At 50.7% G+C, this 13,905-nt stretch overlaps 1 protein-coding gene across 5 annotated transcripts in view; it reads left to right on the top strand.

Annotated features, from left to right (window-relative positions):
* Positions 1-13,259, top strand: part of RASGEF1B (RasGEF domain family member 1B) — an 89,757-nt gene extending 76,498 nt beyond the window's left edge. For all 5 annotated transcript variants that reach the window (XM_078783761.1, XM_068125276.2, XM_068125277.2 and 2 more), the window contains 2 exons: positions 9,844-9,916; positions 11,783-13,259. In XM_078783761.1, the coding sequence (XP_078639887.1) occupies positions 9,844-9,916; positions 11,783-11,807 (98 nt within the window). In that variant the 3' untranslated portion in view covers positions 11,808-13,259. The remainder of the gene's footprint in view (positions 1-9,843; positions 9,917-11,782) is intronic.
* The last annotated feature ends 646 nt before the right edge of the window (positions 13,260-13,905 follow it).

Below are 13,905 nucleotides of genomic sequence, written 5' to 3'. Positions count from 1 at the left end.
CCAATTTGGCTTCCTAATCGCCCCCCCATTCTATCTTCCAAATTACTCAACCGGTCTCTCAATCCCCCAATTTGGTTTCCCATCTCATTTCTCATTTGTTTATTATCGGCCCTCATTTCTGCCCTTGATTTGTCCCCCTCTATCCTCATGTCTTCACTCGTCTTGACCATAAGGGCCCTTATTTGCATCATAAAGAGGTCCAGATTCACTGGTTCCGCGGGCTCGGCTGCCGCGGTCATGTGCGAGGTGCCATTTTGTGCTCCCGCAACCTCGTGCGAGGCGCCACCATCTTGTGCCCCTGCGACCACGTGCGAGGCGCCGCCATCTTGTGCGCCTGCAACCCCTGCTACCGCACCTTCTTCAACCCCCTCCTCTATCTCTCCCATCTCCTCCCTGGGGTCCTGGGTCGACTCTACCTCCTTATTCTCCCCTACCGGCACCCGATCGCCTTGACCATCCATGGCACGATTTTAAAATTTAGATGTTTTAATAAAATTTCGGTCGCTCGTAAATTTTTGACCAATTTTTTTAGATGTTAAAAATTTGGTTCGGGTCCAGATCCCAACTCCTCGACACCAATTGTTACGGATCTCGGTTTCGGCAATCCTCTTACCGAGGGGGGTTTAATCCCCTCGTCTTTTAAGCTGGCCGTCCGAGTCCTGGAACTATCTCGCTCCTTTGCGGGATGAGATTGGCCAGGGTGATTGGTCAAGGATTTCCCAAATACCTTTACCAATCTCTCCGCAAAGCAGGGAAATGAGTCCCTGCTCGAACCGCGGATGTGATGGTAATTGCCGAGCGGTTTAGCAATCCACGATCCGAGCCGTTCGCAAATAGACTAACCCGATTATAGCGGTTGGCCAAAATCGCACCACATGTACTCAATTGGAGACAGGACAAAAGCGATCGGGGGAAGAAGAAACCAAAGTAAAGGAATAGCAGGTATTTATTAATTATTTACACGAAATGAAGAGGAAACGAAAGGCAAAGAATATACAGAAGGAGAAGAAGAAGAAGAAGCAGGACACAGGGCAGCCTTAAAACAGTCTTATATTATACCCCAGACAAAACAAACAGACTCACACGAATAGGGAATGGCAGGAAGGAATGGCTGGAAGGAGGAGAAGGTCCAAGCCGATGGCAGGTCAGGAAGGTCCGGGCCGATGCACAGCGTCGAGGTCTGCTCCTGTCCACGCTCCGGGCTTTAGGCGAAACCAGGCGGCAGCTGCATGTATATTTTCATGCGGTAGGGGATTTCCGAAGCAGTTCGTCAAAGAGCTCTGCTCTGCGCAGCTTCGTCTCTCAGCCAGACCCCACCAAGCGCCGTCTCCAACCCAAGTCGACTCTCTAAAAAGGCTCGCGCTGGCGTTTATATTACGCGCTTCAAGATCAATGCGCGCTTCATAGAGCCACGCCCGTGATGGTATCTAATCAGCCCTGGTTGGCTGGTAAGGGCACGCTGGCTCCACCTCTGATGGTGAGTTGACGTGCCACACCTTGTTCTTGTGTCCCGCCCCCTTTTTCCTCGGCTTGAGACCGCATGTTCAATGGCGGCTTGGGGCAAGCAATCAAATCAAGACAAGGGGCAGCGAACGCTCCCCTACCACTCTCTCTGCACTTTGAAGAGCGAGAGAGATGATTGTGGAAATTGAAGGGGCCTATCTTATTTGATTAATGCAACGCAGATTCAACTATTGGGAACAGATCCTTAACTGAAACACATAATAATGAAATAACTACAGAGAGGTCCTATGGTGCCCTACGTGTTGTACATGGACTAACTAGGGTGCGATCTTTAGCAAAGCCAAATAATGGGGATATTTACAGGAGATCATTTATAAGGGAACATTTACTAAAATTTACAAAGTGAAGGTTCTAAAAACCGTAACAATATAATGCACCCGTCGACTATGTCGTCAGAGGCATAAAAAGCAATTTAACCGCATCATCCTTGTATCTTTCCCAAATTTTGCTTCCCACATGTCTTTATTCTTCTTCCTCTTTCATATGCAGCACATGGCTGCAGGTAGCATCATTTGTTTGGGGCCCTGCCGTGCTGCTGATGCAGTGCGCCCTGTAAGTTAGAGCAGCAATTTGGAATCTGGCCCAGGTGCTGCAGAAGGCGCATCTTGTAGCGGCTACCGCTGGGTTTTCACAATCGCCTTGCACCTATCAAGGACGCGGAGCGATCACCATGCCGGGCTCGTCCAGGACGCCCGGGCAGGCCCGCGCTCAACTTGCCAGGCCTCGGTCGGGATGCCCGGGCATGCCCGGGCAGGCTTACCCTCAACTTGCCAGGCCGCAGCCAGGACGCTCGGCCACGCCCCCTCTCGCCTTTCCTGGGCAAACGCTCCGGGATAATGTGTGTATATATATTGCTGCCCGATAAACGGGCTTTTGAGAGTACCTGAGTGTTTTGTTTGAATAAAGCAACTCGGATGAATTCCAGCTTTTTGTCGCGTCCATTCTTCCGATCGACGTGGGAGCCCGAGCTCCTTCATTGGTGACCTACCGACATGGACACGGCAGTGGCCCTTAAACTGCCTACATTCTGGGAGGCTCACGCGGCGGTTTGGTTCGCACAGGCGGACTCCCTGTTCGCCCTGCGAGGCATCACGGCCGACGACACCCGCTTCCACCATGTGGTAGCAGCGCTCGGTTCAGCCACAGCGGCCCGCGCCCTGAGCCTCCTCGAGAGCCCGCCAGCTGCTGACAAATACGGCGCGATTAAAAAGCTTCTCCTCGACGCTTTCGCCCTCCCATCGGCGGAACGCGCACGGCGCTGGCTCGACCTGCCCGAGCTCGGCGACACGCACCCTTCCGAGCGAATAGACTACACGCTTTCGCTGCTCGGCGAGCACTCTCTGGCATTCCTGTTCCGGGAGCTGTTCCTCCATCAGCTGCCTAGCCCGGTACGCCTCGCCCTGGCAAGCACGACGATCACGGATCCCGGTGCCCTTGCCAGGGAAGCCGACAAGATCTCCGCCGCAGGCCAGCGCATCGCAGCAGCGACCTGGGGCCCACCGCCGTCCGACGCAACACCCATGGCGCCCGAGCACCCGGCACTGTCGACGACCGAACTGCCGACGCAATTGGCGGCCGCTACACCGAGCCGACCACCTCCAGCACGATGACCGGGGCCTCCACCTGACCAAGCGTGGTGTTACTATCATGCCAGGTTCGGACAGAAGGCCCGGACATGCCGACCCCCGTGCACCTTCGGCAGGCCGGGAAACGGCCGGGCAGGCGTTCATTACCAGCCATGAGCGCCGGCCACACGGGCAACTTACTGTTCATCACGGATAAAGCGTCCGGACGGCGCTTCCTGTGCGACACCGGCGCCCAACTGAGCGTCATACCCGCCTCTGACCAGGACAGGCAGTCCGCGGTTTGCGGCCCCTCCTTGGTTGCGGCCAAAGTGATCGGCCATCCGCACCTTTGGCCCGCGCAACGTCACCCTCTGCTTCGGCGGCCAACGCTTTGCTTGGACGTTTGTAACCGCAAACGTGCCCATGGCTCTGCTAGGCGCCGACTTCCTTTGCGCACACGGACTGCTGGTGGACGTCCAACGGCGTCGTTTAATCAACGCCGAAACCTTCAGCTCCCTGGTATGCACATTGATCAGCTCCGCTCCGACCGAGCTGGCATGCGCCCTCCCGGCGGTGAACGAGTTTGCTCGCCTGCTCACGGAGTTCCCGGCCCTCACGCGGCCGACGTTTTCGGCCGTCGCAGTACGGCATGGGATCGAGCACCACATACCAACCACGGGCCCGCCGGTCTATGCCAGAGCCCGCCGCCTCGACCCAGCCAAGCTCGCCGTGGCCAAAGCCGAGTTCGACGCTTTAGAACACTTCGGCATCGTGCAGCGCTCCGATAGCACGTGGGCTTCGCCACTACACATCGTCCCAAAGCCAGGGGGCGGCTGGCGCCCATGTGGCGACTACCGCCGCCTTAACGATGCTACCACCCCCGACAGGTATCCGATCCCGCACATCCAAGACTTCTCCGCCCGTCTGGCGGGACGGGTCATTTTTTCGAAAATTGATCTCATACGGGGATATCACCAGGTACCTGTCAGGGCGGCCGACGTCCCTAAAACGGCAGTCATCATGCCGTTTGGCTTATTCGAATTCTTACGGATGCCGTTTGGCCTCAAGAACGCGGCTCAGGCGTTCCAGCGCTTGATGGACGGCGTGCTGCGTGACCTGCCGTTCCTTTTCGTTTACCTGGACGACATCCTCGTCGCCAGCACGTCCCGGGCCGAGCACCTCCTCCACTTCCGAACACTGTTCGGGCGCCTCAGCGAGCACGGCCTCATCGTCAACCCGGCCAAATGCCACTTCGGCACGACGGCCGTTGATTTTTTGGGCCACCACATCACCAAGAACGGGGCCGTGCCGCTGCCAACCAAAGTCAAGGCCATCACCACGTTCCCGCGTCCCCGCACCATAAAGGCCCTGCAGGAATTCCTGGGAATGGTGAATTTTTATCACCGCTTCGTGCCCCGCGCTGCTCAACTCATGCGGCCCCTCTACGAAGCCCTCCGGGGCAAGCTGGCCAAGCACGACATCGCCTGGTCCACAGCAATGGACGCGGCCTTCCAAAGCTCAAAGCGGGCCCTCGCCGACGCAACACTGCTTGCTCACCCGGTGCTCAACGCTCCCATCGCCCTCACCACGGATGCCTCCGACTACGCGGTGGGCGCCGTACATGAGCAATGGGTGAACGGGGTTTGGCAGCCACTCGCTTTTTTCAGCCGGCAGCTCCGGCCGAACGAGCTCAAATACAGCACGTTTGACCGTGAGCTCCTCGGTCTACACCGGCCGTCCGCCATTTCCGCCACCTCCTGGAGGGCCGACCTTTCACGGCGTTCGTCGACCACAAGCCGTTGGTTTACGCAATGGCCAAGGTCACGGAGCCGTGGTCGGCCTGCCAACAGCGCTACCTCTCCGCCGTGTCGGAGTTTACCACGGACATCCGGCACATCGCCGGCAAAAACAACGCCATGGCCGACTGTCTTTCCCGGGCCAGCGCGAACGCGGTCCACCTGGGCGTGGACTTCGCGCTTATGGCGGCGGACCAAACCACCGACACCACGGTGCAAGCCCTCCGGGCGGCGGACACGGGCCTCCGCCTGGCCGACATCCCCTTCGCGGACACTGTCCTGCTCTGTGACGTCTCCCAAGGCCAGCCTCGCCCCATCGTGCCCGTCACCTGGCAACGCCGCATCTTTGCCTCCCTCCACGGCCTTTCCCACCCGGGCCGGAAAGCTTCCCAGAAGCTGGTGTCGGCGCGATTCGTCTGGCACGGCCTTCGTCGGGACGTCCGCGATTGGACCAGCACCTGCACAGCCTGCCAACGGGCCAAGGTCCACCGACACACCCAGGCCCCGCTGGCACCTTTCACCGTGCCCGAACGACGTTTCGACCACGTCAACGTGGATCTGGTGGGCCCCCTCCCCCCGTCACGGGGGTTCACACACCTGCTCACCATGGTGGACAGGACCACCAGGTGGCCGGAGGCCGTTCCCCTCGTCTCCACCGCCACTGCCGACGTGGCGCAGGCTTTCATCGCCACCTGGGTCGCCCACTTCGGCGCACCGGTGGACATCTCGTCAGACCACGGACCACAGTTCACCTCCGAGCTGTGGGGCGCGGTCGCCCGCAACCTGGGGGTCAAGCTCCACCGTACTACGGCCTACCACCCCCAAGCAAACGGGTTGTGCGAGCGATTCCACCGCTCCATGAAGGCCGCGCTCATGGCCGGCCTTCAAGACGGCGGTTGGGCCGACCGGCTGCCGTGGGTCCTTTTGGGCCTCCGCACGGCCCCCAAGGAGGACCTCCAGGCATACACCGCCGAGCTTGTCTACGGCCAGGCGCTACGCGTCCCGGGCGAATTCGTGCCCGACGCTACCAGTCCCTGGTCCACAGCTCACCAGCGCTCGGACCTCCAGGAGGCCGCCCGACGGTTTGCCCCCGTGCCAACATCCCACCACGGTGACCCCCAGTCCTACGTCCCCCCAGCACTTCGCACAGCGGAGTATGTTTTTGTGCGTCACGGCGCACATCGGGGGCCACTCCGGCCGCCGTACGACGGGCCCTTCCGGGTCCTGCGACGGGATTACAAGTCGTTCGTCATTGACATCGGCGGCAGGTCGGACCGGATTGCGGTGGACCGCCTCAAGCCGGCGCACGTGGACGTCGACCAACCACCACGGGTGGCCCTTCCGCCGCGGCGAGGCCGCCCCCCGTCTACGGTGCCCCCCACTCGACCGCCCACCACCACACCGGACCTCCCCCCCCCCCCCCACGACCCGCCAGGGGTCGCTTCGGCCGGGTCATCAGGACCCCCCTCAAATTGACCCTGCCGGTGCAAGTCGATTCTGGGGGGACGTGTGTAGCGGCTACCGCTGGGTTTTCACAATCGCCTTGCACCTATCAAGGACACGGAGCAATCACCATGCCGGGCTCGTCCAGGACGCCCGGGCAGTCTCGCCCTCAACTTGCCAGGCCGCAGCCAGGACGCTCGGCCACGCCCCCTCTCGCCTTTCCTGGGCAAACGCTCCGGGATAATGTGTGTATATATATTGCTGCCCGATAAACGGGCTTTTGAGAGTACCTGAGTGTTTTGTTTGAATAAAGCAACTTGGACGAATTCCAGCTTTTTGTCGCGTCCATTCTTCCGATCGACGTGGGAGCCCGAGCTCCTTCAATCTATTCTTCGCGAAGGACACCACGGAATCTTTAATGTCTACCAACTAATTCTGGCACACAGGACGCCCAGTTTAACGTCCATCTGAGGGACGGTGTACACATCGATGCTGCCTTATCTTGCCTGCGAGACACCAGGAAGGTAGTTTATACTTAATTATATTTACTTTAATGTTGTATAGGGAAGGTTGTTTTGGCCCTGGTGTTGACCCAAAATCAAACCCGAGCACAACATACCATTGGGTCTTTCATGTATCCACAAGTGAGTAGAACGGCCTCACCAGCTTAATTACATCTCAGAAGCACCACATGCTCCATGATGCAGTACCTCCCGTTGGCACTTTTGTGTAACAGCGCTTATTATATATATCTTTCTGTGAGGAGTAACCGAATACCTTGCATGTGAGTATGATTTGCAAGAGTTTTATGGATATATATATATATATCTTTATACAGTTGTGGCCAAAAATATTGGTACCCTTGCACTTTTTTCAAATAAAGCACCATTTCTTCCAGAAAATTGTTGAAATTAAAAAAAATCTCTTGGTATCCACATATGTATTTCTTTGGTTTGCAGTGGAACGAAACAAAAGTATCTTAAAAATTACGAAATCTTAGCTTATTCCACACAGAAATCCCAAAATGGCCCGGACAATATTAATGGCACCTTTTAGAATATACAGAATCGAGGCTCGTGGAAGAGCTAACACAATGAACATGAAAACATGCACAGACACATAAAACATACAATGAAGGGAGCGGGAGACAAGAGGGGGAGAGAGGGGAGCACACAAGCACAACAACAGAAGAGAACAGGGACGTTGGTAGATTGGGGGAGGAGGCTGGGGGAGGAGGGAGGGGTACATGGTATAAAGCAAACGAACACTTCTAGGAATTTCAGGATAGAAGTTGGGGATTGAAAGCGGCGGATTTGGGGTGTATTAACGGGGGTAGAAAAGATCAAGTTTTGGATGGGGGGAGATTAGATGATGGTGGTGAACAGTTGTTTTAAAGACCTGGAGGGAGGAGAGGAATTGAAGAGAGTATGGGAGTTTGTTCCAAAGGCGGGAGAAAAGACGAATGAAGGAGTGAAGGTGAATAGAGTCTTGATTTTGGCCGTTTCACCAGAAGAGGTTTTCTGGCAGATCTTGTGCGTCCTGCAGAAATATTTGGGGGACAGAGCACAGACAGAGCAGGGGGAGCAAGGCCGGAGAGGAGCCGGTAGAAGACAGAAAGACCACCTACCTGCCTGCGGTGAGAGAGAGAAAGGCCCTCAGAATCGGCTTCATCGTGAGAGATTCCAATGATTCTGAAAGCTTTGGTTTCAACCACGTGAAGCCGAACTAGGTGGGAGGCAGGAGCACCATCCCAGAGGGGAGAGCAGTATTCCATTAATCTGCGGATGAAAGCTTTGTATGTGGTGAGGAGCTCAGAAGTGCCCAGAAAGGACTTTGCACGACGGAGGATGCCCAGTCGGTGACTGGCTTTGGAGGCCAGCTTGGAAATGTGGTTTTCCCTTGATGGTTAAATGTGGTTTCCCAACTTGGAAAGTTGTGAGCAATAATTAAATTTCAAGCAGGTAATTCTCCTTTACTTTGGAATTGAACTCACTTGTGGTGAGATGCAGGTGTCTGCATTGTAAAAATCACTCATTCAATCAGTTTGAATGGAGAAATGAGTCATTCTGTTTTGTGTCACTGTGTGTACCGCAATGAGCCTGGAGAAAAGAAAGCAAACCCAGGGAATTGTCGGAGGAGGTCAGACACAAGATTGTAGCCAAGCATAGACAATCTCAAGGCTACAAATCCATCTCCAGAGACCTTGATGTTCCTGTGTCCACCGTACGCAATGTTATCAGGAAGTTTAAGGCCCATGGCACTGTAGCCAACCTCCCTGGACGTGGCCACAAGAGAAAACATCGAAGATTGCAGCGAAGGATTGTTCTAATTGTGGAGAAAGCACCTCAATCAACTGCCAAACAGATTTAAGCTGATCTTCAGACACAAGGTTTGACAGTTTCAACTCACACCATCTGTCACTAACTCAATGAAAGGGGATTCTCTGGAAGGAGACCCAGGAGGATCCCACTGCTGAGAAAGCCCGACTGGAGTTTGCCAAAACACTCCTGAACAAGCCAAAATCCTTCTGGGAAAATGTCCCGTCGACAGATGAGACCAAATTAGAACTTTTTTGGTAAAGCACATCATCTCTATGTTTACAGAAAACAAAATGAAGCCTTCAAAGAAAAGAACACCTTCTCTACAGTCAAACATGGAGGAGGTTCAGTTTTGTTTTAGGGTTGCTTTGCTGCCTCTGGCACTAAGTGCCTTGAATGTGTGCATGGCATCATGAAATCAGGAGATTACCAAGGCATTTTGGAGCGCAATGTTCAACCCAATGTCAGAAAGCTGGGTCTCTGTTGAAGGTCATGGGTCTTGCAGCAGGACAATGACCCCAAACACACTTCAAAAAGCACCCAGGAATGATTCAAGACAAAACGCTGGACTGTTCTGAAGTGGCCAGCAATGAGTCCAGATCTAAATCCCATTGAACACCGATGGGGAGACCTGAAAACAGCAGTTGGGAGAAGGCACCCTTCATATCTGGGAGAACTGGAGCAGTTTGCACAAGAAAGGTGGGCCAACCTGCCAGTAGAGAGGTGTAGGAAGGTCATTCATGGCTATAGGAAGCGCTTGACTGTAGTTATTTTGTCCAATGTCTGTGCCACCAAATATTAAGTCTCGGGTGTCAATAATTTTGTCAATGCCATTTCTTTTTATTTAATGACTTAAAAGGATATACAGTATTATGTTCTGAATCAAAAACAAAGGTTTTGTAATATTAACAGTGAAATAGAGAATTGTGGAGACCAAATACTTTTGTCAAATTCAACTTATTTTTTATAAATGTGAGTTATTTGAAAAAAAAGTGCAAGGGTGTCAATATTTTTGGCCGTGTGTGTGTGTGTGTGTGTGTGTGTGTGTGTGTGTGTGTGTGTGTGTGTGTATATATTTATATATATATATATATATATATATGTATGTATGTCATGGAGTCTGCCCCTGGAAGATGTGCATGGAAGCTGGGACAAGGACCCCAACACTCACTGCCATGATTGTAATTTCTTCCTTAGCCCTGTACTTCACCTCCTATGAGAATGAAGGACCAGACAATCACATGGACAAGGACCGTTGGAAAATGCTCAGGTATGAATGAAGGGAAAAATTATTGAGAAAATAATTTCACAAAGGTTAAACACATTAACTCTGTGAATGCATTTGATCGGAAAGCAGAATATCTATTTTTATTACTCAATTTATTATATTACTGTTATCACCACAACTGAACACACACACACACACACACACACACACACACACACACCACACACACACACGTGCTTCACTGATGTACTAAGAAAGTCCTAAGTCCCAAGAATCATCCCCTTTTGGATTTTCAACCTCAATAAGGTCCGTCGAGGTGGGCCAGCAGAAGCATACATGCATCCACACGCAGCAACTACATGTATGTTCGTGCATATATACCGCCACTTTCGGCCACCGAGAACACAAAACAGACAAACAAAATAAATACAACAAAAACTTGAAAGCATCCCAAAATGCAAAGCCCGTCTGCGTCCGTCTATATTTGTATATTTTATTTATTGGTGTTCTCCATACTGTATTTTCATAGTAAAGGTTTTTAAAAGTTTTGATGATGAAAGCTCAAATGGTAAAAAGTTATGGCCTGGACCATAGAAAAACAGGTTGAGATTGTTTGGTCATGTGTTGAGGAATGATGAAAGTGACTGGTTGAGAAGAGTGATGGAAATGAATGTAGAAGGAAGTAGAGGACGGGGAAGACCGAGAAAGACTTGGCTAAAGATGGTGGAAGAAGAAATGCGGGCAAGGGGGTTAACAAGGAGAGATGCAGAAAATAGGGCAAAATGGAGAAGATTGTCATGGGGACCACAAGGCTAACCCCCGCTCTAGTCGGGAAAATGGCCTGAAAATGCATGTTGTATTTGTTGTCTGGACAGACACTGAAACTCAGTGATAAATAAACAAGCCTGTTGTGGAAACCATTGACATGTCAAAACGGCAAAATCGATCGTTCTGATTTTTGGTTAACCAATAATGCAATATGCAAATTTTGTTCAAATTTCAAGTCGATCAAATGAAAATTGGCGATTTTATGCAACGTTGACTTTTTGGTCTAAAAAAACAATCGACTTCTAGCTTTTGATTGGTGAACGAATTTTGGTGACCCAATATGCAAATTCTTTAAATTTCAGGTCAATTAGATGAAAAGTGACGATTTTATGTGATGCTGACCTTTGACCTTCCTTTATTAAATTAAATTAAATTATTAATTTGCCTTCTTCATATTCTCATAATAAAGCTTTGTTGAAAATTAGATGACAAAACCTCAAATGGTAAAAATGTATGGCCGGAACACACACACACACACACACACACACACACACACACACACACACACACACACACACACACACACACACACACACACACACACACACACACACACACACACACACACACACACACACACACACACACACACACATTGCAAAACCCCATCTCCAGCTGCACAGACAACACCATATATACATTTTCATCCATCTTTCACTCCCAGAATCTACAATACCAGAAACAAATGTTGGGCCAAGAAACACCAAACAACCAGCCTCACAATATACACTGCTCAACCTGCCTCCTTAAACCCCCAGCGAATCCAAAATGGAGTCTTTCACCACTACCTGAACCACTTCCTCACACATCTTCCTTCATCTTCTTCTTGTTAGTCTGTCTCCTTCAATCTTTAATATTCTTACAGCAGGAGGAGCCTCCCACAAACATCTACACTCATCTCAAATGGCGAACAATATACATGCCAACCCGTTTGGAGAAGGGTTTGGAGAATATAGTATTTGGAGAATATACACACACACACACAACTCTACCTTCAACTTACTGTACCTTATGTTGATATCTTTCAAAAATTAATCAAGATATTTGAGAACGAAATAAATGATGATTTCTCCTTTGTAGGTCGAGACTGTTGCCACGAACTTGAAGAATATTTTTCCTTCAATCCTCAACTTTGCTGTTTCTGACTACAGTGGAGGAAACCATCACGGTGACCCTGGAGTGATGGTTCTGAAGGTCCAATATCAGACATACTTTGCCGCATGCGGTAAAAGACCATGGCTTGAATAATGTCTGCCATTCATCCAGATTCACCACTGCCTTTTTTGGCAAAGAGTCTATCTCGGTGAGTGAAGCTTTGAGCCCATCTGTGGACTTTGTTGAAAAGCTGAAAACGAGATATTCTCTCAACGGGTACATTCGATAATGGCACCCCAGGCAATCATCTCCACCATTCCACTTTGCTGAAAAGCTGCAAAAGAGACATTTGTGTCAAGTGGTACATTGGAAAATGGTACCCACAGGATGCATCTCATGCATTTCAGCTGCAGCATGCCCTTCCTGCTTGGCTGATGGTCGGCTACGTGTTCCTGCCTGCTGTTAATAAGACTACCTCTGAAACACAGGGGGCAGAATGGTTATTATAATTCAACAGGGAATTGATATGCAAATGGACAAAGCTCAAGGTAATAAGATGGAGGTCCAGTGGTTCATGTGGTCTTTTAACACCTCGTCTGTCTACTCATCTGCTGTCCAGTTGAAATTGAAGTCCCAGCTTATTTGCTCCAACACAACAACGCACTAATCTCTTCGGGGCAGAAACTCGAATAAATCCCTTTCCTGATGGCGAGGCCAGACAATCCAGGGACGTTGTGGTGCAGAATCATGTTTGGAACATTTATTTAATACATTTAGGTCATGCTGGCACCACACAATGCGAATGAGGTTTATACGTACCGTCTGCCACGGTCAGTGCATCTAATGTGGTTCTTGTGCGGGTGCACGGTCGTCCGGCTGTTGCGTTGGCCCTGGTTGCGCACGGTGGCTGTGGCTGGTTCCAAGGTGCCTGGTTGATGGCACGTTTTGTAAACAAATATTCTTGATGCAGTTGCCCCTTTTGTTACGTGTCTCTTTTACAAAGAACAGCTTTTTCATTTCCAAGCCATTTACTCTCGCGGAAGTGCTCGTGCGTACTCGTCGTGTGCACCTGATGGTTTGAAAACCAAAGCCAAATAAGCTTTTGTACAAATCCACAACTCAGCACTCTGCGTGAGTGTGGCCACACTCCCCCTTAGGGGGTTGTTACATTTTGGAAGTTTACCCACAATCTACACCCTGTCGTCACTTGTCTTTGCTTTGTTCCTGCTCATGTTTGCGTCGTGTTACCTTGAGATTGCTTGGAATACCGTCCCTTAGCAACAATAACATTTTTTTGCTCTGTACGAAAAATAAATGAAACATAAACAGAGCAGGCATGTCATAACATCGTCAGGAGTAGATTTTCTTTAAACGAGGCGTGCCAACATTGACAGCAGCCGTGGCAGGTGTTTTGCCCCCAAACAGCACGACACGGAAATAAACACATCTCTCTGTCTCCACATGTCTCCTCGTATGGCTTCATTTCTGTTTTAAAACATCTTGTCCAACATTTAGTGTTTATTGCAGACGGGGATTGAGGTTTACACTGTCCAATCACACCTCATATTGAGGGTTAAACATTTTTTTAGCATATGCATTCATTGTTTTGCTTCAACCCTTCCAAGCCAGAGTAGCAGTGAACATAACCATGATTTTCTGTCAATCAAGTTGATTTGTGAAAGACACCAACTCTTTGTGAAAGACACCATGGGATGTTTAACGTCCACGGACGAATTCGAACATACCTGACACCTGGGCGTGTTCCATTACCAATCAATTTACTAAAACTTGCCAAGCCAGCCATTCCTTATCAACCGTTTCATTGGAGTGCTTGCTTGAGTGTTTAAACTACTCGGCGAGCGCTCCACAAGCTGATTGGTCATGGAACACACCCCTGTTTTCAATGGACTTGCACGCATGCCAATTTGATTCATACACCGGCATGAAGAAGTAAATGTATTTTTTTGCCAGATGTAGGGTGCCCCTTTATATGAATTTTCCTCGAGTATTACTTGGTTTCTCCTAAGAACACAAGGGTAGTCCAGCATGCACACGAGATTTTTTGAATGTCCCATATTTTTGATTGTTTGGCATTTTCTACAAGCTAT

The sequence above is a fragment of the Myxine glutinosa genome, chromosome 8 (assembly GCF_964187855.1).
Source record: "Myxine glutinosa chromosome 8, kmMyxGlut1.1, whole genome shotgun sequence".
Classification (NCBI taxonomy): domain Eukaryota; kingdom Metazoa; phylum Chordata; class Myxini; order Myxiniformes; family Myxinidae; genus Myxine; species Myxine glutinosa.
This window is presented reverse-complemented; position numbering and strand designations above follow the sequence as displayed.